At 47.5% G+C, this 27,297-nt stretch overlaps 1 protein-coding gene and 1 long non-coding RNA gene across 3 annotated transcripts; one reads left to right on the top strand and one right to left on the bottom strand.

Moving 5' to 3' along the window:
- Window positions 1-632: 632 nt before the first annotated feature.
- Window positions 633-16,269, bottom strand: LOC112570858. Of its 2 annotated transcripts, none has more exons than XM_025249530.1 (4): window positions 16,132-16,269; window positions 5,171-5,406; window positions 4,791-4,898; window positions 633-3,995 (listed from the first exon to the last, which is right to left on the bottom strand). In XM_025249530.1, the coding sequence occupies exons 2-4, from the start codon at window positions 5,402-5,404 to the stop codon at window positions 2,820-2,822; spliced, it is 1,518 nt and encodes a 505-aa protein (XP_025105315.1). In that variant the 5' UTR covers window positions 5,405-5,406; window positions 16,132-16,269; the 3' UTR covers window positions 633-2,819. The 2 variants fall into 2 exon arrangements, with proteins under 2 accessions (XP_025105315.1, XP_025105314.1); XM_025249529.1 differs by lacking the exon at window positions 16,132-16,269 and adding an exon at window positions 6,800-7,316.
- A 7,389-nt stretch (window positions 16,270-23,658) lies between these two features.
- On the top strand, window positions 23,659-26,082 carry LOC112571333. Its single transcript, XR_003100797.1, has 3 exons — window positions 23,659-23,981; window positions 24,536-24,628; window positions 24,942-26,082. It is a non-coding gene; the product is annotated as an uncharacterized LOC112571333 (long non-coding RNA).
- Window positions 26,083-27,297: the final 1,215 nt, after the last annotated feature.

Below are 27,297 nucleotides of genomic sequence, written 5' to 3' on the forward strand. Positions count from 1 at the left end.
CATGTGCCACTCATTAACGGGACCAGGCTTTCTCTGGATACTCCTGCTAACGCTCACCTCCATAGTGCAAAGTGACCAGTGGGTGCCACGACTTTGTTATTTAAAAAAGCAGAACAAACAAATAAAATAAACAAGTCCACAAAGCCGAAGTGGTGTGGGAAGGGAAAGAGAGCATGTTGATAACTTTTAATTTTATTGTTACTACGCCTCAAAACCGTTTTTAGTTTTTTTTTAGTGGCACTAAACTTTCAACTAAAGAATCTTATTTGTTGTTTTTGCAACTTAAGGAGAGAGAAAACTAAATATGCAGCGGAGGTCGTCTCTTTATCGCCGGACATTGACCCCGTGGTTGAGAGAGAGGTGGTCAGTAGAAAGACATAACAACTGAAGGGTGCAGACCCACAGTTGAGGGCTGTCCAGTGTGTGGGGTGGGTACCATCCGCTTGATACCCTCACAACAGACCACCCACGGGACCACCCAGGGTAGCAATGAACCGAGCCGACCTCCCAGCTCGCCATCCTCAGTAAAGCGAGGACAGCAGCATCAGCTTTGTTTTTTGTTTTTTGTTTTTTTTCCTAACTGGAAGAGAAGGAAACAGCTCCATCTTTGAAGTATAAAACGTTGACAAATCTTTCTTTGAAACATTTTATTTTGATCGACATTTTCTTTCATGGAAAATGTGCCAGAGTGAAAAAAGCATAACAAACTATACCAAATAAAATGGTTTTACATTGCTGCGACCCGACAAGAGAATGTACATGTCAGTGTTTCCACCACAGTAACAGATATCATCTGTCATCACTGGAAAGTGTTACAAAAATATATCGCTGAGTCTTTCTCCATGAAGACACTGTGTGTCATGACAGATCATCAAACGAAAATCCAAAACATTAATTTGAAATACATATTCAACAAAGAAAGAACAAATCTACGAAAAAGATAAACTCTGAAACGGGAGGGTAGGAAAAAAACAAAGAAAAAGAAAACAAATCATAATCAGCTGCGACAATTTCAGTCACAAGTTTTGATTCAACATTCAGTTCGTTCCTCCACGATGCTGACTAAGCCAGTCATCTGCACAGCAACACACTGTCGCCTCACCCACAGGTCACCAGGCTGTGACCTCACAAAGTCTCAACAAACTTGTCATCGCCGTCAGTCAGTTCGTGCTGCTTCTTGCTTTGTTGTCGACAGTTTTGTTGAAACATGCGACAAGGTGAGGGGTTGGTGGTGGTGGTGGTGGTGGTGGTGGTGGTGGTGGTGTGGTGGTGGTGGTGGTAGTGGGGTGGGGGTGACGTGGCCTCCACAGCCGTCAAAGAAAGAACAGCCCATGGTTGTTTCTCACAACACTGACGGAAAGTGCCGGAGACACGCGAGGGCAAAAGCAGTGAAAGGTTAGTGGCATTGACAGACTAAAAGAAAAACAAAGTCTGCTGATGTGACGAGCAAAGTGAAGTCGAGGTCGACTTGTCAGCACGCGACAGTGACATCACACGGAGGAGGCAGCAGCAGGTGTGGAGGGTCTCCCCAGGGTTAGCATTGTTCTGAGCGGGGGATAGGTTCAGTGAGGTGAGGAGGAGGAGGTACACGAGTTTCGTTTGACTAGTTGCAGTTAAGAATAGGCTGGGAATCACTTCGCAACCTAAACTGTCGGTTGAGCCACTCACTCCTGCATCCAGCGGCAAACCGCTTCACAACCGGAACAGGAGGGAGCTGCTAAAACCTCCAGGTAGCAAGATCCACGGCGCTAACACTCAATTATAGGCAAGAGCAGTATAAGTAGTAAGCACTTACATATTAGTAGTAAGCACTTACAGGTATTAGTAGTAAGCACTTACAGGTATTAGTAGTAAGCACTTACAGGTATTAGTAGTAAGCACTTACAGGTATTAGTAGTAAGCACTTACAGGTATTAGTAGTAAGCACTTACAGGTATTAGTAGTAAGCACTTACAGGTATTAGTAGTAAGCACTGACAGGTATTAGTAGTAAGCACTTACAGGTATTAGTAGTAAGCACTTACAGGTATCAGTAGTAAGCACTGACAGGTATTAGTAGTAAGCACTGGCGATGATGACTGTTGCTGCAAGTTGCAGACTGACTGAGGGGGGCACACGGGAGGGCGAAGGACTGAAAACTTCAGGGTGCAGTGGGCACGACTAACCAGGGTGGGTTTCTTCACATGCTCATCGTCTAGTCTAAGGACCTCATCTATCATCTATCACCCCCTCACCACCACCACACCCAACACCACCTTCATGTGCAAGAAAGCAAACTTTATCTCACATTCCCTGAGAGAGAGAAGGAGGGAGGAAATGGTTCAAAATAACTTTTCTGACATAAAACGAATTTTGCAATTTGCATAAAAACAAATAATTTTGCAAATGCAAGTCTGGACAGAAATATTCAGTTCCATATTTCTTAACAGACGATACACATATTTGGCATGCAAAATAAACGTGGCATACAAAATGAATATCAATGTTAAAACATAAAAAAACTTAAAGAAACTGAGCGATCTGAGGGTCCTGAGTAAACAAGAAGAAAGACTGGAATGATACTCATGTACCCCGATATACATGTACCCGATGATCCCTAAAACTGCTTCATGCTCCAGGTCAAGACATCCTGTCTCTCTCGAGGCAGGTGTTGCGACAATAAACTAACCACAGCAACTGAACACCGATCCCACCCTCGCATCCTCTGATGTTGTCTTTCACTCACGTTGGTGTTTACAGAACCAGAGATGTTCCTCCTGGTCTTTCGGAGTCTTCGCTATCCCCCGGATTTAGCTTCTGTGTGGGAGTCAAACCAGTTCTTTATACGGGTGGGTTCCCTAGAGAGTTGAACCACTCACTGTCCGCCGAAGAGAAGCGATAGTCGTCGTCTTCAGACATCTCGCAGTCGGGGGAGTGAGTGTGGCAGTCGGGGGACTGAACCTGGTTGACCTCTGCACTTTGCCATTCCTGGTACAAGCCCTCATGCGGACTGACCGAGGGAAGAGGGTAGGCGGGACTCGGCACCTCCCTGCGTGTCCCCGGGGAGTCTGGTGAGGTGAGGGACACTGAGGTAGCGACATGGCGCAGACTTTTGTGTTGCAGGCGGCGGCTGACCTGGGTAGTGCCGGCCTTGGTGGCGTCGTCATGGTGATGGCGAGGAGCGAAGGACGCTGATCCACCCGAGGTCAAACCACGCATTTCCGATAGACATCTCTGTCGCCGCTGCTGGAATTTGGCGGTTCCCCATGGGTACCCAGGCAGGTCGAGCATCTCCGTGGAGGCTGGTGTGAGATGGGGGAAGTCACACTGTGAGCGGGGTATCGGCTGGGGGACAGAGGTGGGGGGCTGTGAGGGCGGGATGACAGATGGGGTCGTCTCCGGGATGCTCTGCTCCAACTCCGGGAAAGTTCTGGACTGGCAGTCGTTCGAAGAGCAAAGCTCTTGGGCAAGGAATGCGAAGTCTTTGGAATCGAGCATCTGCAGAGCAGCAGCGACGTCCACCGAGTTCAGTGTCGTGTCTTCATCCAATATGGCTGCTGGTGGCTGGTCGTGATGGTCCCCAATCCACGTGACACCAGCTTCTACCTGAGTACTTGTCACCTCGGGCCTCGGGCAGCCTGCAGCCACTAAACGACTGATGTCATTGGTGGGACTGACGGGTAGGTCTGGCGGCTTCTCAGTCCCGTCGCCGGCCATGAAGCAGTTGAGGGGCAGCGAGCTGCAACCGCCAGTCAGACCGTCGACGAGTTTGTTGACGTCCAGCAAAGAGGTGAGGACGGTGGAGTCCTGTCCGTCTGGCGACTCAGGGAAGCGGTGCTGTCCCTCGTTGTGGTCAGGGTCGCTGGGAGGAGGAGCCAGGTTCTCCTGGGAAGGAAGACGGAGGGTGCAGACCGCCAGGTGGCTGACCAACAAGCTTTGCAGCGTGTTGACAAAGCGACGCAGCGAGTCACACTCCGACACCAGCTGGTCGTGACGCTTCTTGGCGTTCAGGTAACCCTGAAACAGTCAGTACACAGGTGAGTGGTGTGACAAGCTGAGGTACACAGTCAGTAGACAGGTGAGTAGTGTGACAGCCTGTGGTATACAGGAGGTACACAGTACACAGGTGAGTGGTGTGACAGTCAGAGGTACACAGTCAGTACACAGGTGAGTGGCGTGACAACCTGAGGTACACAGTACACAGGTGAGTGACGTGACAACCGGAGGTATACAGTCAGTACACAGGTGAGTGGCGTGACAACCTGAGGTACACAGTACACAGGTGAGTGACGTGACAACCGGAGGTATACAGTCAGTACACAGGTGAGTGGTGTGACAAGCTGAGTTACACAGTCAGTAGACAGGTGAGTAGTGTGACAAGCTGTGGTATACAGGAGGTACACAGTACACAGGTGAGTGGTGTGACAACCTGTGGTACACAGTCAGTACACAGGTGAGTGACGTGACAACCTGAGGTACACAGTTGAGTGACGTGACAACCTGAGGTACACAGTACACAGGTGAGTGACGTGACAACCTTAAGTACACAGTCAGTACACAGGTGAGTGGTGTGACAATCTGTGGTATACAGGAGGTACACAGTACACAGGTGAGTGGTGTGACAATCTGTGGTATACAGGAGGTACACAGTACACAGGTGAGTGTCATGACAGTCAGAGACACACGGGAGGTACACTGATAATCTTGTATCACAAGGCAGGTACCCAGGGTAGCACTCAGTACACTTGATAATCTTGAAACCATTTGTTGACTCGTCATCCCTTCTCCCACTCTCCCTCCACACACATTTACCTGCTCAGCCTGACTGTGTTGTGACTTTTTTCGCTGTCGACATTTCTGTGCAGCTCGTCTGTTCTGCTCTCGTCGGCGCTCTTTCTTCTCCACCTCAGCCGGCGACAGCTGCTCACAGAAAAACACCAAAAATAAAAGGTGGGATCGTAAATAGACAACCGAGACCAATGGCTCTCATTATCTTCTGTCGGACACCTGTGGGGAGCAGGAGAGACATCTGCAGTCTCACCCACACACACTCACCCACTGACCTATTCCCCCGCCCTCCTACTTATTCTACACTCACCCTCGTCAAACTCCATCCCCCTCCAACCACTCACCTTCCACTCTACTTATTGTCTACCCCTCCAGTCCAGCCATCCATCCTCGCACTCACTGACCTCGTACTGCCTGCTGTCCTGGCTGTCTGGCGGCAGGTCTGGCAGGCCCTCCTCGTGGCGCCGTTTCATGATGCGACATCGCAGCTCGGCCTTCAGCATGGGGGTGGTGGTGCCGGTGCTGATGGCGGTCTGGGCGGCTGCCTGTAGACGCTGGTCCTCTATGTCGTCCGACCTGCCTTGGAAAAGGATGTTGGGAAGGTTGGCGGCCAAGATGTCCTCCACGTTTTGGTTCATCGCTGCAACGAGACAACGGGTAACCGTTACTGTCAACCGCCGGACAGTGAGAGGACGTCGCTATGGCAACATGCAGACAACAAACACGATTATAAACATTCAGCGACCACAGAAAGAAAACACAAATAAATATTGTCTAATATCAAGCAGCAACAACATCAAATATAACTGGCCTCCATATCAAACACACAGCTTGAAAGACAATGCTCAGCTGATGACGATCAACATCAAACAGCAACAACTTCACAGATAACGGCAAAGAGCAGTAAAAGAAAAGGAAAACAGTTACTGCTAATGTGAGAACAGCAAAAATGTCAGGCAGTCAATGTGTATAAAGTTAACTGTCAACATGGAGAGAGGGAACTGTCATCAGTATTTAAGAAGTAAATTAAATACCTGGCACTGAGGGAAGGTTGACATCTGAAGGAGGGATCGCGTACGGAGGAAGGAAAGAAAATGTAAACATTATTATTACCATTATTTTCAGTATGACCACCTCCAATGTGTGGAAAGATTGACAATGCAAACAGTTGATGCCAACATAATGGCTGATACGAACTACAGAGGGCGGGACGCCTGGACAACCTCCAACTGACACCTTGAGGTCGGTGATCACCTGACCTGACGACATGACATCACTGTCCTTGTCTACCTGAGCCCAAGTCCTCGGGTTAGAAAGCCACTAAAATCCATGTTTTGTGCGCTTGTGAGTGTGTGTGTGTGTGTGTGAGTGTGTGTGTGTGTGAGTGTGTGTGAGTGAGTGTGAGTGAGTGTGTGTGTGTGTGCACAGATGAACTCACCACTAGTAACGCAGGCAACAACAACAGTCCACCCACTCACCCTGTCATTACCTGTCAGTCTCAAGACTACATTCCACCCGACAGTCACAGCGCAGTGAGTAGAGTGAAGGCTAACTGTCCCTAGAGATGTTAGTGACAATAATAGTCAGATAACGGCTTTGTGTGTACAATGTAAGACAACAAACTACACTGTACAATGTATGGCTGGCACCTCAACACCAACAGGACTAACACCACCGAGACCTGCGACCGCCATGAAAACATGGAAACAGAAACTTAAATGAACACCAGAGGTTCACAGTGTGCGATCTCACGGCGCCTACTCACTCAGATATTTAACTAATAAACTGAGTGTATTATTGCTGCAATCATATTACCATCGTATGGTACAACATAAATATTATCAAGGTATGATATCAACAGTGTCGACACCGCACACAAAATAAAGGCCGACACCTGATGTTGTACTCACTGGGTGAGCGAAGAGCAACTGAGTTTCTCCTCTACTTTCTATTTCCTACAACAAGTGTGGAAACTGAAAATATTTGTTGTTGTGTAACTACGACCAGCTGTCAGACAAACATTGAACACTCACGTTGCATGGTGACGTCCGCCCTGGCGAGGAGCCGATGTCACCGCCACTCACCGCCAGCACTCACGATAACACCACCAGCGACCACCACCACGACCACCACTACAGTCCGTGTGTTCTGCTCCCACACACTTGCTGCCAACCGTCGGCGCGATCGAATAATTATTTGACACAGTGTGTCACACTGTCACACTCACTGACACGAGGTGTCACACTGTCACACTCACTGACACGAGGTTTGCCGAGAGCCTGTGTCACACTGTCCCCTTCACTGTAGTGGAGCCTGTGGAGACAGTGGGACTGTCACAAGCTGCTGCACTGAGCTTCGCTCGCCAAGTGGTGACGTATGGTGGCCTACAGTGTATCTACACCTTATATACAGACCTACTTACCCGACACTACGCAATTGCTTGCTGAGGGGCAACACGGAGTCTATTTACGGCCTCAGCGGGAAAGTCCGTTGTGCCCAGCACTTGACGCACTCACTAGTCCGGGGTAGTTGGCGGCCTGCCCTCGGAGGTCCTGTCAGGGTACGGGTAGGAGCAGGAAGTCATGTGTCCCAGGGTTTTCGGAGATTAGCCTCAAATTAATAAGCCTCGTCACAATAAAAATACACTCACACGAGTTATGCTCGCTGGGCAGTGAGTGGCTTGTACTCGTGGTGCAGGTAGATGACCGTGTTGACGACAAGTCCGATAGAGATAACGCTTATCGCTCGCAAGCTTTCCCTCTCTCAATGTTGCCGTCACCGTTACCCCATCAACACCATTGTTGCTACTACGAACAAAGAAAGACACAGATAACGAACTACGTAGCACATACACAGACACACATACATAGACACACATATAGACACGCATACACAGACACACAGAGACAAACACGTACACACACATATAGACACGCAGAGACAACCACGTACACACACATATAGACACACAGAGACACACGTACACACACATATAGACACACAGAGACAAACACAGACACACACACACGCGCGGATGCAAGGCAGGAGAGGAGAAAGGTACAGTGGGGGTCAAGTTGCAGTATGCTGTCGAGAGGACATCATCACCAACACAACCAACATTTTTCTGCAGCATTCTTCACCTCGGATAATTTTTAAGTAATTTCAACTTTGAGAAATGTTACTGGCTAGAAAAACAGTCAGTGTGTTGGCGAGTCAGCTCACGGCAAGTCTCACTGGCACCTGGTGAAGCCTACCCGAGCCTACATCTCATTGTTCTATCGCTGGGGTCGTCGCTTCATCATCAACCGATTCATTTGACTGATCGTCTGTCCGCGAGGCGCAGGCAGCAAGCTCGGGTACACACCCGTCTGTCCACACTCACACTCACTCACACACTCACTCACACACTCACTCACACACTCACACACACTCTGTCACGCACTCACACACACTCACTCACTCACACACACTCACCAGTACTCGTGCACTGGCTGCCACACAAGGTCGAACTTTATCTACACGGATGAGCAAACAGTCGCTCACCTCGTCTAGCAGCTTTGTGTTTTCTGGAAACCGCCACACCCTACCTACCCACTTGTCCACCTACATGTTTCCACCCGTGACGAGAGATGCCCAGTTGTTCCTTGTTTTCTTTTTCTTCAGAAATCCTTCTTCTGTCGGCTGACATCATCCTGCAGACAGAGCTCCTGTGACACCTGCTGAATGAACAAACAACCTCCCCCTCCCCTCCAGACCAGCCTCAACCCCCACCCTTACCTCGGTTCGAAAACAAATCGAAAGGAAAACAGTCTCAGCTTTAGTTCAGCTTAACCACGCGGGGACACCCTGAACACAGCCACCCGGGTTGGCGCGTGGCCAGGTGATTGCACAAGCTGCGCGCCACCTGGAGGCCTTGGAGGTGTAGCAATATCCACCTTTCAACTGCCCACACATGTCATAGTCTCACCGGACAAAGCTCGTCGCTCAAGTTGGTTTGTACTTGATAGTCATTTTCACCGCAGTGCATTGTGGGTAGATACTTCCTCGCTCCCGCCATCACCAGTGGGCCTGACGACGACGACTCGTCACGCGAGCCACACAATGGCTGATGGCAGGCAGTTACAGCTGGTTGATGTGAATACCGGTACAGACAGAAAATAGTCAATCACAATGTGTGGACAGGACAGCGGCACTGCAGGTGTTATCAGCTGTCACTCTTTCCGACCTGCTTCTCCCCCAACTACTTGTCAGCTTTTCCGAGAAGAAGTAACGGGAAAACAGACCTGACTCGGGTGTAGGACATTTTAATAATAACAATAATTATAATAATAAATGCCAGTCTTGACTGACTTGACTGCTGACTAACGGACTGACTAAGCCTCTGTACGAGTGTCACAGGTGATGGTGGCAAGGGCCGAGACTTGGGGACGAGGACCTCAGTGCTTACAGAAAGCAAAACAGAAAATAATAATCATATTAATAATAATAATCAATTCAAGAGTAGTGAACAAAAGCTACAGATGACTACACCTATAGGAGTAGACAGATCATATTCACAAACAAGTAGTTGGGGGAATCCCCTGTACCAACCTCCCGCCCGTCGTTGAGAATTTAGTCAAAAGTCTTCGAAACTAGTGAATGGCGAGAAGCGGAAGTCAGCCTCGCTGTGAACATTCACAACACACAGTTCACTTCACTGTTCATGCTACATCTTGTTGTAATGAACGCCACCTAGCGGTGAGGTGAAACGACTTTTATGTTGCCGTGGACTTTGTACTTTGTACACAACACAGTGTCATGAGTATAGTGACATCCTAGTGTTTGTACAGTGTCATCAGTACAGTGACATCCTAGTGTGTATACAGTGTCATCAGTACATAACAACACAGTGTCATCAGTACAGTGACATCCTCGTGTTTGTACAGTGTCATCAGTACATAACGAAGGTGCAGTCTCCAAGACAACATAATGAGAGCAACTTTCTCTCCCTCACTCTATCCTCAACACCCTTCCCCCCTCTTCTCTTTGTCTGCTTTTATTTTTTTTTCCTGCGGAACGGAGAGCCGAGTGGTAAGAGGAATGCCATCCGAGCTTCAGCCTCCTCCCCTCAACGACCTGAAAAGGTTAGAGGAAGACCTTTACCTTTACCTCCCAGTTGACCCAGTGTCGAGAGTGGGGTAAATGACTCCACAGATACGGGTGGACGAGGTTTTCTGTTTGTGGGTAGGCCTCGAAATTGTAAAGTATGTGGCGGGCCGGTTAGATACGGGGACCACACGCGTGACTACACACAAACCCAGTGACAATGGCATGAACAACTGATTGATTGGTGTTCACTAAGTGAACTTAATGTGAAACGTGAAGCTGTGTGACTGGACTCACGAGTCTGTCAATCTGACCACGTGACAATCGCCACACTGCGGCCAATGCTCCACCCTCGGTAGCTGAGGAAAGTCACACTTGGTCGCACACACACGTCACACAAACATCACCAACATCCGTGTGGAACACTGGCTTCAGTCAGGAAACATGTCCCCACTGAGACATTTACAGAAGTGGAACTGTCTTTGGCAGTGAAACAATCCTTCAACACCCGGCCTCCCTGTCAGACATCAGGTGGAGGTGCAGACTGTCCTGCGCACACTCCACGTGGAGGTCACGGATCTGACAAAACACGATGTCCGCCACATCAAGCTGGCACTTCTTGAGGAACTCGTCCACCAACCCTTTCTTTTCTTTTGCAATATTATATATTGTATATACATTGCAATATTGTATGCCACAATAAAACTTACTGTTGTTGCCCCGCTGTTATGAAAGTATTTTTTGCTCCTTCAACTGTTCCAGCAACTGTCGCGACTTTTTCGCCCTCGCTTCCTCGGGAAGTTCTCTGAAATACCCGGCATGTACCCCGGACTGCTCTTTGAAAATTGCCACGAAGCTCACAGCTGTGTCCCCAACATCAGTCACCAAAGATACCCTGTTGTTAATGTTTCAACATCTTCTCCTGTCACTCGTCTCACCGAGCTGCCGCTGAGTTTAAAATAATGAAAAAACGAACAAAATTTTAGCTAGCGCACTTCACGTTTTGTCTTTGAGACCGTGTTTTGCCCACCCCTGCCATGAAGGGTATAAAGAGGGTAAAGAGGGGGAGAGGAGATAGGAATCCCCCTTCCCTCACATAAAGGTGGCCCCGAGAAGGGTGAGGTCTGTAGCACCTCATCCTGCAGATCACGTGACCTAAAGACCTTTAACCTTTCTACCCGAATGTCCACGAACACTTTTCCCAGTTGTTCTCTGATGAACAAAAATACATGGATGTCATTTTGTGTGTGTGTGTGTGTGAGTTTGACAGGAGTCGTGGATTCAGGGTGTGTCTGATTGGTTGCTTGACAACCTGATTGTTTATATACTGTGATGACGTCACACATGAACGACGGGACTGCTGAAACACTGTGAGAAGAAATAAAGAGGTGTAGTCGTTCTTACAAATGTCTTGGCACAGACAGTGCATGGCACCCATCATTCCTAACTTTGTGGAGGTCGGGGAAGCCACCCGTCCCTGCTGTTCCGGCACGCCCTTCCCTCCTCCAATCACGTCATGTGACTGGACTAGCTCCGCCCCTTCTCAGGGCTGTGACCACGGCATTCCACCCGAAACGCCATCCGTTACCCGGGTCCCTTCCCAGCCATTTCCTGTTGACGAATGGGACAGTGCGAAGCAAGCCACCCCGCCTCTTTCGTTTCCCCGGGGTGGCACGTGATATAGGGAGGGAACCAATGTCCACGTGGGAAGCTACCTCCCCGCCCTCCCATCACTACCCTCCCTGCTGCAGGTAGTTGCTGCTTCTAACGGCTCGTCCTTGTGGCGGGGGAGGGAGAAGGGGTGAAGTCAACACCCGGTATATCCTCTCACACCCGTTCTCACTTCCTCAGGTGCACGAGACAGGTGACCCTGCGATGAGGCCGACGACGACTGACGACGACTGACGACGACTGACAGTTGAAGTGAAGACGAGATTGTGTCTGCTTCTGTCAGAGCTGGACATCAACACACAGGGTGTGAGTGAGGCCCGCACCTTGGGGTGGGGTGGGGTGGGGTGCAGTGGGGTCAGTAAGATACAACACTGTATGTACTAACAAGCCAAACGTGATGTACAGTGTGTATAAATATAAATACAAACATAAATATAAATAAAACACAGCACACCGCTATTCATGTCACTTGTCTGTGTTACCGGGCTGTTAACATGGTATCCGACATTTTGTGAGAAAAAGTCCCAGATATTCCTCCGCCTGCTGCAGGCGCAACTTTCCTCCCGTTGTCGTGTCTGCGCTGAGTTTCTGTTGACATGGATCTGGGATCCTCGGCGGATCCTGTGTGGTTTCTATGACAAGACTTTACAGACATGGAATGAGACATGACGAGAGTGTAATGTTTGTAGGATGCTTTACAATAATTACTGACGTGGTCACGTGGCTTGTGTCGTGCTCCACACACACACACTGACGGAAGCTCCGTGCGCTGGGTACAGGTGGCTGAGGTAAGCTGCTGGTGTTTGTCAATAATGTTGACACTAGCGGCTGACTGTTTGTACAAACACCGCGTCACGTGGTCTCCGCTGTCACCGGAAGTGACTCCAAACGCGATGGGTTCAACAGGTGTAACAGTCTGCACGGTACAATCAAATATATCTATACAATATATCTACAGCTCGAGGAGAAGGTCTGCCATGTCACAACCTGGCGATGAGCGGCAGGACACGTGACTTCCCGCTGTGATGGAGAGGGAGGGGAGAGGAGACCACAGCATCCGTACAAAGCCCTGACAGGCCCTGTTAGCAAACAAAGAGTGTCCTGAGACGAGATCTGAACCCAGGGCATCTCACTTCGGTTGCTGTATAGCGGCGGGTGTAAGACTACAAACACTAGCCAGGTGTGAGTGAGGTGGGACACACACAGGTGAGAACTGTGACAGTAGGACTTGGCCTGACTCTCACGATGAAAGCTCGGCCTGGCCAGGTTCACTCCGCTACTGTTCACTGCAACAATGTTCATCCTGTCCTGTCCTCAAGTCCACAAAGCTCAGCGATGACAGACAAACACAGGTGACACACAAACCACAATCGCAATCTATAACGGCAATCGGAGGAAAGGGAGGGAGGGGCAGGGAAACTCAAACAAAACAAAGCATAAAATAATGAACACCTGACAGGTAGAGTTGCAACTCCACTAACCACTCGTCTGCTACTGACTGATGTCACACGGACATTTTCCTCCTATTTTCCTCCTGTACGATGACAACCCACAAACAGTTTCCACGCACCGTCCAACAGACAAAATAACCGGCGCATCGCCCACCCGTACCTACTGTCTCCACACTGACCAGTGACAGTGACAGTGACACTTGTCGTGACACTCGCTGACAGCTACTGAAATTTCCTCTCGCACAGAGTAGACAAGCCCCCAGCCTGTGGCACGGTGCAGTCAGGTGAGCACCGCCATGTTTGCACCTGTGGAGCAGCGGTGCCAGAGGAGTGCGAGGCCGGGCAGTGTCCTCCCCACACACAGGACTGTCCGGCACCAACCTCCTGCACCCAAAGACCTGCTTCTGATGCCCGCTGCTCTCATCCATCTTACCTGCAGCGGACTGTGTATTTCTCACAGACACCGGCACCACGGAACTGTCACAAGACGAGGTTCCCACGTCTTATCTCGTCCCTTGTCCAACTCTCGTACACCGCCCTAGACCCTCCCTTCCACCGCCACCATCACCCCCCGTTCTAGACAAAAACCTAATTGCAGCAGGCGACTGATTTATCATGTCTTGTCTTGTTTATTAAGAAGTCAGTGACCCGGGGTCGGGCAGTTGACCCACTTGCAGTGTGGAGGCCAGTGACGAGGCCACTAACCTCAGGTCTTGGCACCAATGCTTGGTTGCTAGGGACACGGCGGATAAGCCAGCAGCTGCGAAAGGAAGGAGAGTAACGGTCGAGTACACGAGGGAAGAAATAAAGAATGGATACACGAGGACACGACTGTGTTTGGTGAAGATACCACAATGGCGGCCAGGAAACAAAGACAGTTCGCTCTCAGCCATAGAGCGTGACGGCAGGTCGACACATCCACACAGTCGTGTTTGTACTTCATCCATCTCTCTCTCTCTCATTATCACTGAATACATATCAATCACACAGTTCGTCAACACATCATCAACAGTTTATGTAAAGGTTTTCTACACAGTGCACAATACAACTGTGACCCTTGTTTATGGAACTAGAATCGTTTTAAAGAAATGTTTGAACGGGACTTCCGGTCCCGTCAGGTGGCGCCAATAAAACGTCAAATGATGAGCTTTCACACACAGTGCGAGCAGAATTACTGAAATGATGTTTCCTCCTCAAACTCAACGACAGATGAGCAAATAAAGCAACAGGTGTGGTCGATGTAGTGAGTATAGTGAGTACAGTGAGTATAGTGACTACAGTGAGTACAGTGAGCACAGTGAGTGTAGTGAGTAGTGAGTGTAGTGAGCACTGTGAGTATAGTGAGTACAGTGAGTATAGTGAGCACAGTGAGTACAGTGAGTGTAGTGAGCACAGTGAGCACAGTGAGTACAGTGAGCACAGTGAGCACAGTGAGCACAGTGAGTACAGTGAGTACAGTGAGCACAGTGAGGTGTGAACACCGCAGTGTACTCAGGCCACAGGCCGACTCGACCACCGCGATACAACTTGACCATGACTAGAGGCTGGAAATACTTTTACTAACATGCCGTGGTGACATCTACATGTACACGAACAAGTGATTTTAACTACAATTTAGTTTCTGTAAACTCGCGGACACGAGCTGTTGTCGGTTGTCATGACGATCGCCTCAGTAACTATGGAGATGTGTCGGTTTGTAAGAGTCCAGCCGCTGAAGCAAATTATTTCATTTTATTTCACCACAGGGTGTTTGCTGGCTTGTCAGCCCCTCGACTTGTCTGAATCTCATCTTCATAACCGTGGTCATTGCTTTGAACAGTTTTATTCGTTAAGCACAGCTCCGAGCTGTATTCACTGGATTGAAGGAGAAACATTTCTTTAAATGATTGTAAAACATCCTTACAACACTTACACACGGCTTGTGGACTGACTTGGCTTCTACAAATAGTTTGAAGCTTTAGTCCTGCTGTCAACAGCTCAGCCTTTTCTTCCCTTACTCTTGGTCTCATCATTTCTTCCTCATCATTAATATTGTGTGTGTGTGTGAGAGAGAGAGAGAGAGATGATAAGCTTACATTCGTTTCTTTTCTAGAGATGAATATACATATAACTAATGTAGCAAAGTGTAATAATTTCTGTCCTTTCAAGACTTGTATGTCAATGCTTGTCAGTACTATACTTATGAAGACTATGCCTGACAGTAAAATAAGTAAAATAAGTTTCTTTCTCTCTTTCACACACACACAGAGGGCTAACTGTTTCCTTCTCAATGCTTTCAGAGCAGTTTTCATGTTTGATCAAAAAAACAAACAAACAAAAAAAAAAAACAAAAAAAAAAAAAAACGACAGACACGGCTTGTAACCTCACCCTCACCCCGAGTGTCAACCCCTAAACTCTAACCACAACCACAACCACAACCGTGTTCCACACACTGGAGGCAGCAACAGATGCTCTTGTGATTATCCAAGTTGTTCCACACCGCCCGACTATCTTGGGTATGAGACAGCCAGAGAGACAGAGGGAAAAGGAAGAGAGACAGACAGTACGTTTGTTCATGTCTTCTCCGTTACATGTGTTCATATGTTCACAGTTCCACGTGATCAGTGTTCAGACCTGTGACATGTGTCCCTCTCCATCGCCCTGAGTTCAAAGTCGTCGTTGCACGTGACTAACAAAAGTCCAGACACGAGAGAAATGATCCTCCTGTCACCTCGGCCCCCTCGTCACAACTTCGTTAAAACATGGCCGACAATTTCCATTTTCGTTGGCGCTAATCCTCTCTCCAAGTGGCACACATCAAAGGCACAAGGAAAGAAAGATACCCCTCTCCCAGCCTCCACCCTGCAGCCCGACAACCTACCCCCCACACCCCTCACTTCAGCCCCGTCATCGGTAACCTGAACCCTAATGATGATCACAACTTGTGAAAGGTAAGCACAACTGTGTGCACAAGAAAGTTACACACACTACAGTCCGGCAGCAACTACGACACACCTGTGATTAGTACACCTGGCAAAACACACGTCTGCGAATGTGACACCGTGGGTAACGGTAACTTGTAACGGTACCCCACTGCCAGCCATTAGTCTGATGTTAGTAAACAATTTGTGGAGACTGACACGCTGCACGACGAGAGGGAAAACAAAGCGCTACTCACCCGTCAGTAGATGCCGCAGTCTCTAGTCTCCAGACACACAGACACACAGACAGACGCGTGGACAAATGGATCAACTGCCACGAGCAGGTCCAGACTTGCCTCGCGCGGCCCCAACGTCAGCCTGAGAGCGGCGCTGTGATTGGCTGACGGACGCCCCGCCCACTGCCTCGCGCCGTGTGACGTCATGGCAGACGCTGGCGGCACAAGTCATCGTCGTCGTCGTCTGCTGGAGCAAGTGGCGGGCGCCGTCAGCCGCACTGCCAGACAGGAAGTGAGAGAGCAACACCCGCCAGTCGTTGCACCATCGTCTGTCGGCGCATTGCTCGCTCAGCTGGTGAACTCGACAAGACGACATGACGACACGACGAGCGGACATTGCCTGACCTCTGGTCCTTGACCTCAGTGACGGGGCACTCAGGGGGGCAGTTATCTCAGTCCGCGTCACTTTCTCTTGTGTTGGCTTGTCGGTGTGTGTGTGTCGGTGTGTTTGTGTCTGTGTGTCTGTGTTTGTCTGTCAGTGTTTGTGTCTGTTTGTGTGTTTGTATGTACTGAGGTGAGCCATGAGGACAGCTGTACAGCTGCGGGCTGCAGGCGGGTGGCAGCTGACGTGTCGTGTGTCTGGAGGACGTTGCAGCTGTTCTCGCAGTTTCTGAGTTCAGTGAGCATCGCAGACCTGCATCGTCATGTTCACATCACGCGCCCTTCACACAATCACACACTTCGCTAACACCTTTCTTCCTTCCTTCCTTTCTTTCCGTGAGTTTACTCGGAAGTAACATGGCGTCTGACTGCTCCCTCGCTCTGCAGGGATAAATAAACCCCGGGTACCAGACGTCAGAGGCAATACAGGTTACATCAGCAGATGTCCACACCTCTAGAACTATAGTTATATACTGTGTGTGTCTGTGTGTGTGTGTGTCTGTGTGTGTGTGTATGCGCGTCAAGAGATGTCTTCGAGAACAGATCTGACACCCCCCTCCCACACATCCCCCTCCCCCAGAAGAGCGAGGCTCGCTCTAGTGTAGCCAAGGAGCGGCGCGCGCTGGCACTGAGTGGTGCTCACCTGTGTCCAGGTGCTGACAGTTGGCGGCGCCTTGTGGCATCAGCAGCAACTACCGGCACAGCGACAGTTACACCTATAAACACCTGACAACTGAGAAAACAGGGAATATCTGAGTGGAACATCTGAGTGGAACATCTGAGTGGAACATCTCAGTCTCTCTCTGACACACAATCAAACAATTAATCGCTAACAAGATGTGATGATATCACCCTCCCTTGCATCATTCAAAGTCTCATTGCGGCCATGTCTGTGTGTAACTGATCTTCAGTGATGGAATTCAGTTCTATCGAGCGTTGAAATAGCATATAAATAATAATAATAATAATAAAGGTATTTTTTGAGTCAATGAACTTTCAGTTTTGATTATTACCAATCCCTCTTTTATTTTCAAAGTTAATCAACTTTCGGTTTTTATCTCATTAAGTTTCGACAGGAATTTCATCGTAGAAGTGAATCTAGTCTTTTCCTCAATAAGTCAAGCTCTGTATGTGTAATTAAACACTGTTAATCAGCTCACAATGTTTAAATGTACCATCGTGTGTTTAATTACAAACTATTACATTATCATCGTGTGTTTAATTACAAACTATTACATTATCATCGTGTGTTTAATTACAAACTATTACATTATCATCATGAGTTTAATTACAAACCACTAAATGTGTCATCGTGTCACCAAGCCAAATGTTTACAGGTACCAGCATGTCATCAGCCGACTGTAACCTCTCCCAATGTTTCAATCCTGTTTTCCGTTCTTTGCCAAAAGCTGTTAGAGAGACACAGGTGTAAACACTTTGTCCCCTGGGGACAGGAGAATGTGTAGTCAGGGGCTGGTTCAAGTCCCGCCTTTTCCTTCTCGGACATCTTGCTGACTGCTGTTACATGCCCTAGCCACCCCAACCCCAACCTTACCCACCCGCTACTTCATCCACAAGGATTGAGTTCGTCTTTGTTAAATCGTAATTGTTTTCACATTTCATCTCGTGGAGAGTATGGCTGTGGTCATGTTTGTTTGTCACACACTGCAGTGCCACCGTCCTACTGACATCCACTGACACAAGGAGAGGAGCGACGATGACAGAGTAAACAACTGTAAACAACTGTCTACAGCGACATTCATGCGGCACTCAGCTTGTAGACTGAGGCTGTCCACACTAGTCTGTGTGTAAACTACTGTTTACCTGTTTACCTGTAAACCACAGTCAGTCTGTCTCCAAGTCTACCTGTCTGTGGCGGTCTGTGGCAGGTGGCCCGAGGCTCACCGAGTTCTGTTATCGTTTAGTTCTCCTTCTGCAGACAGAGTGCGATGTGGTCGATGAGGTCATCGACAGGTCAGCCCCGACCAGACGAGGAGCTGTGTGGCTGGCTGGCTGGCTGGCTGGAGGTCACGCTTGGCTGGCCTGCTGGAGCCAGAGACCTGTGGGCGAAGACATTGTCCCCGGCTCGTGAGGGAGGAACCGCTGTCGCCTTTCTTTGTAGGAGGCGACTGTAAAACCCACGGCGCAGTAGTGCAAATCCTCCTTCTGCGTTTTTATTTCAGGTGTGTGCGTGTGAATGCGTGCGCGTGTGTGAGCGCGTGAGTGCGTGTGAGCGTGTATGTGTGTGTGTAAACAATCCATTTCATTGTCAGCGTCGGAGGCTTGTTTCAGATGACCACCACGTGACCGGCACCAAACTGTCTGTGCTCTCGCACACAAGGTCTTCCATCCATCGAGAACCTTCCTTGGACGGACGCCGGCTTTGCTGTTTGGAGGGATGAGGCGATGACTCACAGCATCACAGGGAAGTTATTGTGACGAACATTCCAGAAAGTGACTGAAGGTAGACGACGATAATTATCTGAGAACAATAGTGGTGTGCACGTCTGGACATGAAAGAAGCGGCTGTATTCACTCTGTTGACCTTTGACCCCTGTGCCGGCTGTTGCCGCAGCAAGTTGTTCAGGTTGTGCGAATCTTAACAAGTTCTTAACTTTTAACCTCAAATTATTCTCCAGGTTTTCCCTGATCTTGTTTCGATTTCTTTTGTTTTTGGCCCTGCTCCATCCACTCACAATTCTCCTGCCGAGGTTTTATGGCGAAGGTGCAGCCATCCGCAGTCGCACCTGCACAAAAGTCAGTCGGTAAAAGGCGAAACCTGATAAAGCGCCATAACTCCACGCTTTGGTCTCATATTATCTTCCCTTTCAATGTGAAATCCCACAGGTGGGCTTGTCTGTGACTTACCTGTTGAATGCGTTACGCAACAGTTGCTCCGGTTTACCAGGTGAGGGTCAGGTCACGTGATCCAACTGCCTGAGGTGACTCACGGAAGAGCCTGTGACAGGCAGGGGTGAGATCACGTGGTCCACTCCATCCTTGGCCTCAAGAGACTGGGAAGACTCTGGGGAACCATAACGGGTGGGTGGAGTAAAGATTCGTTCCCAAACTAAAACTGTGAACTTTGCAGTTGATGCCGCGACTGGAGGTGGAGGATGCGGGGACCAGGAGACAGCGACAACCTGCACACCTGTACTCGGTCTTCATCTTGGAGAAAAACCCACATGTCATCGTCGTAATAAACTTTAAACCTTTTATTTACCTTTCGAGGACGAATGACGAAGACAGCACTGACACATTTTGTAAACCTTTCAAACCGCTGACCTGGGGCAACAAGTCAAGTTTACATGCAACACGTGAGAAACATTCCCAGCATTCAATAAATATTTTGCAAACATTTTAAAATATTAGAAAACATTCGAAACGCTAAATGTCGGTTATCTGCAGTTCTCACATTTTTGTAAAGATGTCTCATCCCCAGGTGTGGGACTTGACAATAATGTGAAATGTAGGTCATCTGGTGACACGGTTACGCACGCGCCCAGTGGCACTGAACCATGGCGGAGAAACGAATCTGAAAAAAAAAACAACCCACATCTACAAGTTATCTGCCCTTCTTTATCGAGGGGTGGGGTGAGTGAAAGGACACGTGATTCACCCACCTACAACAGGAAAGGTCACAGCTGATTAACCCACCCGGGAGAGGAAAGGTCGGGGCCCTCCGCCACCCAGCTTTGTGAGCTGCGAGGAAGATGAAGGTGAAGACACAGCCGCACGTCTTTGAGTGATAATGACAGACGACAGATGACAGGTGTGAATCACCTCCCACCACACACCAGGTGAATCAGGCCTGCAGCATCAAAAGCAGGTCAGGTCAGGCGGCAGGGTCCGAATGTAAGCTCCGTGTGTCTGTGCTTACCTGGGGTCAGTGACCTTCGTGTTGGGAGGACGCGCATTCATCATTCCTCCCGATGGGCTGGACGATCAGGGTTCGATCCCCCTCCCCTACCCCCGAGGTGAGGGCCACGTCAGGCCACGGGACGGCGACCCGCAGGACAAAGAAAGGGAGGCGGGTGTCGGGGCTCGACTAATAATGAGCGTTGTTTACCCGGTCTGAAGGACCTTGCTGTCGCCTTGACAACCAGCAGCAGACACAGCGTGTGGTCACAGTTGTCCTCCGTGAACTGAAGTCACGTGGGCAACCGTTCACTTTGCTGACTGAACTAACTCAATGTCATCACAGCGCCCTCTGTGGTCACTAGAAATAACAAAGTGACATCACAATGTCATCACCATCATCATCACCACCAGAAGCGTAACAACAAAGTGTCATCACAGTGTCATCACCAACATCAGCAACATCCGGTAAAGCGGTTTAGACTTGCGGGCTTCCCGCTAGCGCAGTGGTACTGACACCTGTCGTCACGGCCGTGGTCACAACTCTATTCCCAGAAGGTGTGTCCCCGCGAGCTGACGGCGCTCTACGTCTACGTCTACACCATCCTCTACAAACACATCGACGGCCACACACTACAAAACAAAAACCACAGCAAAGAAGAACAAACAAGAGCGACTGCAGCGAGGAAAGCCAGTCGTGGGATTCCATCGTCTGCCTCGGTGCCTCTTGCACCACGTGACTAACCCACTGACCCAGACAACTGGGGTGGCGAGGAGGGAGGCTGGGTAGCGACGTGCGTTCATAACAAGCGGGTGTCTGGGTGTCTCGGGTGTCTCCAGCGTATTTAGGGAAAAACGGGGAGCGAGGGCGTCGTGTGTTGAGGTGCAGTGTCTTAGTGTCGTCTGCTCCTGTCCTTTACAGGGGAGTTCGTGTCTGGAGACCGGTGGTGGTGGTGGTGGTGGTGCCGCATGGTGGTGGTGGTGGTGGTGTCTCCAGGTTGGGGGTCCCTCTGTATTTGAGCCACACCCACTCAGTTTCTATCAAATCTCTACTTTTGTCACAATAAACCGCACAGGGTTGTAAGTCACAAGTATATTATTTACATTATTGTAGGAGCTGACAGGTCGAGTAGCTGCACGTGTCATCAAACCCGGAGGTAATCTATGGACCTGGGGTAGAGGTCACATGCATGCATAATTCTCCAACATCGTCCTGTGTCGTGTCTAACCGCCAGGTACGATCCTTGCTCGTGCCTCAGCCTTGACTTTGTTAATGAGTGTTAATGTTAATAGTCATCAGCTGTAAACTGATGTTGCTACCAAGCCATGCGCCCTCGTGTCCTCACTTTCCACTCCTGCCTGTGGCGGCCTGGGCCGGACCACCCCGAATGACATTTGCCACCCCTGTCCTGAACTCGGGTCTTAACTCCGGTAAAAGCTTTAAAGGAGTTTAAAGGTTTATCTTTGTGGACGCTGATGAATCTCAACACCCAGGTTAAGGGTGGGGTGGGGATGTACCAGTAGTGGACACGGGTGGCGAGGCAGAGCCGCAATGATAAAGGAACAGTGGCAGGTGTCATGGTTGTCGGAGTGAAGGCTCCACTGCTCTCTCTCTCTCCCACACCTGTATCCGCACCCGCATCACTCTTCACGACAACTGCACGTGGGTCAGAAGTCACCCCGCTAATCCACACGACCCGTCTGTCGTAAATACCCGGGGTGGATTCAGTCTCACCCCTTTTGCTGTTACTGCATAAAGAACCTCGAGCGGAGCAAACAGACGGTTACCGACCCGTGGAGGTGACCGTCCGCTGACTGTCGGCATGAGCGCGGGTGGGTGGTTGGTGGGATGGAGATACCAGGCTGGGGGCTGTTCACACGTGAAGCACTCGTCAGCCTCTTGTTGAGCTGGACACCGGCTCGGGCTTTGTTATCAGCCGGCGTCGTCACCCAGGTCGTCGCCAATGAAGCTTGCTCGTCACGGGGCACCCGCCGGAGCCACCGGTAGCTGGAGGGTGAGGTGGGGTCAGGGGTGAGGTGGAGGGTCGGGGGAGCCGTTATCAACGAGTTGTCGGTGATGTCGTGATCCACAGTCCTGCAGACATCGGCATCGCAGACAGTCCTGCCAACATCCACCTAAAGACCAACGAAGCCCCCCTTCCCCCATGAGAAGAGGAAGACAAGGAAGGAAGAAAGCAACGTGCATGTGAAATAAGATGATTTGTACACATCACACATTCCTGTGATATAAGATGACTCGGGAACATCAGGTGTTCCTGTGAAATAAGGTGAGATGTTATCCGTATGAACTATAATGTTCGTGCTCTAAACATTTATTTTTTTAGTTCTTTGGGGGTGGGGTGGTGGGGTTTGTGGGGTATTAGAAACCTCACCTGTCTCGGGGTCATCCCTCTATGACCTCAGATCCCCTTATGAGCTGCGCTACACAGGCATCGAACCGCCGCGCCTCTCAGATCGGACACCAGTGTTGAAACCAGTCGCCTGTCCGCCTGTCCACTTGGTGACACGGTGACACGGTGACCTGTAAATGACACACTGGTAGGAAATAAATAACTTGTAAACACTACACATTTATACAGAGTAAGGTAAGTACTCCACATAGTTTGTGTCAACTTCTGTCAACGTATTTTACTATTTTTGACTACCTTGAACTGTACTTTTAAAATCTCTGTCTCTCACATGTAGATAACTCACTGCTTACTAAGGTCAGCACGATGTTTACATTTATGCTATTAGAAAAACTACAAGAGTTCGCGCCATCCTCTCGGACATCATTTAGCATGTTGCAACAAGCGAACGACATCAGCGACCTTTGCCCTCTGGTAACCCCCACATTGCCCTGTACCACTCTCCTCCCTCACTCTCCTCCCTCTCCCCAACAGGCGGTGTGTGTCGTCGTGGTCGTCAGCTAGATGGCGCTGGCCGCTAAGGACGGGTGGGGAGGGGTTTGGGTGGCGGGTGGCGGGTGGCGGCGGGAGGCGGGCTGGCTGCTGATGGGCGGCGAGATCACGTGGTGTGTGTCAATAATGGAGGCTCGTTAGCGGCGCCGCGGCCTCTGGTCAGTGGTGGATGAAGACGGGAAGAAAGAAAAGAAACTGTTTGCGAGGGTCTGTGTGCGCTCGAGCGTGTCCAGAAACGAGGAAGCGCCTTCGTGTGCATCTGTGTGAGAGAAAAAGTGGGTGAGAGAGAGAATGCGCGCGCATTGAGTAACATTTCCTGCTGGGTGAGTCCTCAGCACAAGTAGACACTAGACTACAGCAGACATGAGTAGACATGACTAGACTCATTGGTGACCAACGCGCATGACCAAGATCAAAGAGCAAGTCAGCCTCTGCTGCGAATGGTGGGAAAGGAAGGAAGGAGAAATAAGATGTCTGGGCATAGACGTTATAAGATATGGACAGCCAACACGAGGCGCGCGCAGTGGGAAAGCGTTGACTCACCGCGTGACCGCGGGGTGGAAGAGAAGGTGGTGTACAGGCAATATCCGGTCGCTTTGTTTTGTATCCGCGAGTATCTTTCAATCCTTTGCTGTTGAAGAAGTCCTCTTAGTAAGTATGTTTTTATATATATTTATATGTGAATGATAAATTAAAAAATCTACACTCACACACAGCGTTGTGTCGTAGTATTTGTAATTATATTAAGAGTCAAAATGTTTTTGTCAGCAAGTTCTCGCTCGCTAGCTCATTGTTTTTCTTAGTGGTTACAGAGGATAGTTTGTAGTGAGTTTATCGCTTCTGAATTCAGACTAAGACTCTAAGGAACCTGCCTTAAATTCCATTTAAATCCTGATTGATTTTTGTAACAATGTTGTTTTGAACACATTCACGTCATGCGCTGTGTTATCAGGACGATAGTGTACTTGAAATGGGTGGCGAAGAAAATTGGATGTTCCTCTATCTATCCCTGATATTTATGTGTCTAATTCCCGTGAAATAAATATGCACACGACGGCAAATCGTTTAGTGACTGTTTAGTTTAGTTTCATACCTGGATAAAAATATATAGAGTTAGAAAGCTAGCTATTTTCTTCCATGATCTGTTTTGATTTTTTACCTAAATTTGTTGACAAAGTTTGTTTAATCATAATCGGTTTGATCAGGTCTGTCTGGAGGTCTTGGAAGAGTCTTGTGGGACTTGAGGTCAGATGACAACATTTCAGACAATGTAAAGGGAATATTCCCTAATGTTGGTGGTAAGTATATAGGCTGAAAAGTTTTGCACTGTTTTGAGTACATTATTGACAATGTATAGAAAATACCAGCAGTTTGAAGCAAATACTGAGTGTATGCAGAAGCAATTTTTTTCTTATGTATAATAATAGTGGGTTTTCCTGTAGACAATGATATGATGTGAAAGGTATTGATTCTACATTCAGTTATTTTAAGTTCAACTTTATTTTTGTTTTTTTAAATGCTCTTTTCATATACAGTGTATTAATAATGCGGTACCAGTAAACTCTTAAATTATTTCAAATGAGATAACATTGTATATCTCTACTTTTTCAGGACCTGCACTACTTCATGATTTACAGTTTCTTAGCCTGTGTATAGTGAAGAAGAGCAGGTCGAAAACTGCTACAAAAGAAAAAGTATACATGTATACAAATTTTCACAAGGAATTTTTAATTGATTGTAAAGATATTGAAAGGCATATCCCATCTCTGCATCAATATGGATCTGCCTAATGGTATTTGAAAAGATGGTAAATGAAAACTACAACTTGGCTAATACTCAGTCTGTAACTGATTTAAGCGAGGTTGCTGATGAGGAAATAGAGACTGTATAGTATATTGGAGACTATGTGCTATGTAATGTTAAGAAATGAGCAATTAAATTCTCATAATAAGAAAGATGATTTTTTTCCATGTTTAAAAGAACTCACACATGAACCTAACACCAGAACAAGATCTTCTGAGCCTGCTGTGAAATCAATGACACATTATGGATAGATGGGGAGTTACAGAATTAAAACCCATGTGATTCAAATTTTTCTGAAGTTCAAGTCTATATTTAGACAATGCTTTGATGGCCAGGTGGATTTTTTTCCTTTTCACCAGGCCTTTTCATATTGCCTACTTTACTGTGAAAAGAAAAAGTCATTAGCAAACATATTTAGTAAAATGGAAATTAAAATATCTTTACAATCAATTAAATCTATAAGAATTTAAATTGTCTTCACAAAATGTATACATACTGAGTTGACATAATATATATATATATAATTTATGTCCTTGTATTTTGATTAATTTTGTATCATCTCCTTTATTTACATTTGTGCAAAATCAATATTGATCATGATGTTATAGTGTTAAAACCACCCTCCCAACTTCAGGTTGATGCTATTTTCTGCTTTAAGAGAGACATTATACTTAATGTGTCAATGTCATGGTTATAAAAGTAAAGCACATTCAAAAGTTTAGGTTTATGTAGAAAATGATTATCATCATACATGTAGTACATTTGTATAAAAGTTAAGTGGACTTTTTGGCAAGCCTAAATATCCGAAAAGAGTTGAAATCTTAAACATCATATAAGTAGAGGAGCTTTACTTAATATATATCTACATGCGTAATAAAAATTGATGTTAAATATTGATTTCATGGCTTTTAATCACTTTGGCACTTACATTCATGCACACTCAATTCAATAAAGATAACTGCCTCAGTAATTGTATTTTATTGTTGTTCGGCTGTATTTCAGCCAAGGTCAGAAACAAGGCAAAACAAGAGACAGGAGTCTATTATAAAGGAACATAGTACCTCATTATTATCCACTAATTGATACAATTGGTGAAGCAACTTATAATTTTTATGTAACACGCAGTGCACAATCAGAACTTTATATCACGAGTTAATAGAAGATGTGTCAAGAGTAAAACTGCTGCAGTCAACGGTCTTAAAGTGTAAACAAAGGTAATAAACCTCTTATTATTGAAGCAACAATTAGGTCTACTCTTAACATGAATGCTTTAGCTTAGCTACTGTAGATGTTTTTAACCAGTTGACATGAAATATGTGAGTATCTTACCCTGCAAGGATGTAAAGTCATCAAGAGGTATAATGCCGAATGTTAAAGCTAGAAGCATTAAGAACATTAAATTGGTAGACATAATGTCAACAGTTTCACATAAAACGCATTTATTAATCATGCATTACTCTTGACAGTGACCATGTTGTATCCTAGTAATGAATAATCAATGCTCACTGATGGCTTCCTAGCTTATGGCTTAGGTGTTTCAGTGGTCTTTTTTGGCATTAACTCTGTGGGTTGACTTACTGGGATAAGGTGATGACAAATGCCTTTACCTGAAAGTGAACAAATAGGTAGAGATCTACAGGTAGATAAAAAGTAGCAAATTATTTCAATAGATTAAATGTAAGGCAGACAGACCTGTATCTGATGTTTTAACCAGTTGTCATAATAAGCTAATTATCATGTGTACAGAATTAGCCCACTGGTTATTGCTTCTCTTTACCTACCTCATTTGAGTAAAGTTAGGCCAAATGAACCAAATATAAAAGTCATGAAGTTAACACTAATTTGCTGATTTAATCCAGCCCCAGCAAAGAGTTATTTGAGCTTTTGAAGAAGGAACACTAAGTGTTCTGCTTTAATTTTAAATGATTTATTGCTAAACATGGGTTGAATTTAAGTAATCCTATTCATGTTAATGTTAGTATATACAAAAATGCAATCATTTAATTTACTTCTCAACTTTTGTTTTACCTTGAGTTGGTTATATTATAACAAATTAAATATTATAATAGGTTATTTATTCTCTTCACACACACACTCTCTCTCTATTGCGAACCGTATCCAGCACTCAGCAGTTTCAAAACAGCATTGTTAAGCATTGTTTATA

This window comes from Pomacea canaliculata, linkage group LG8 (assembly GCF_003073045.1).
Source record: "Pomacea canaliculata isolate SZHN2017 linkage group LG8, ASM307304v1, whole genome shotgun sequence".
Taxonomy (NCBI): domain Eukaryota; kingdom Metazoa; phylum Mollusca; class Gastropoda; order Architaenioglossa; family Ampullariidae; genus Pomacea; species Pomacea canaliculata.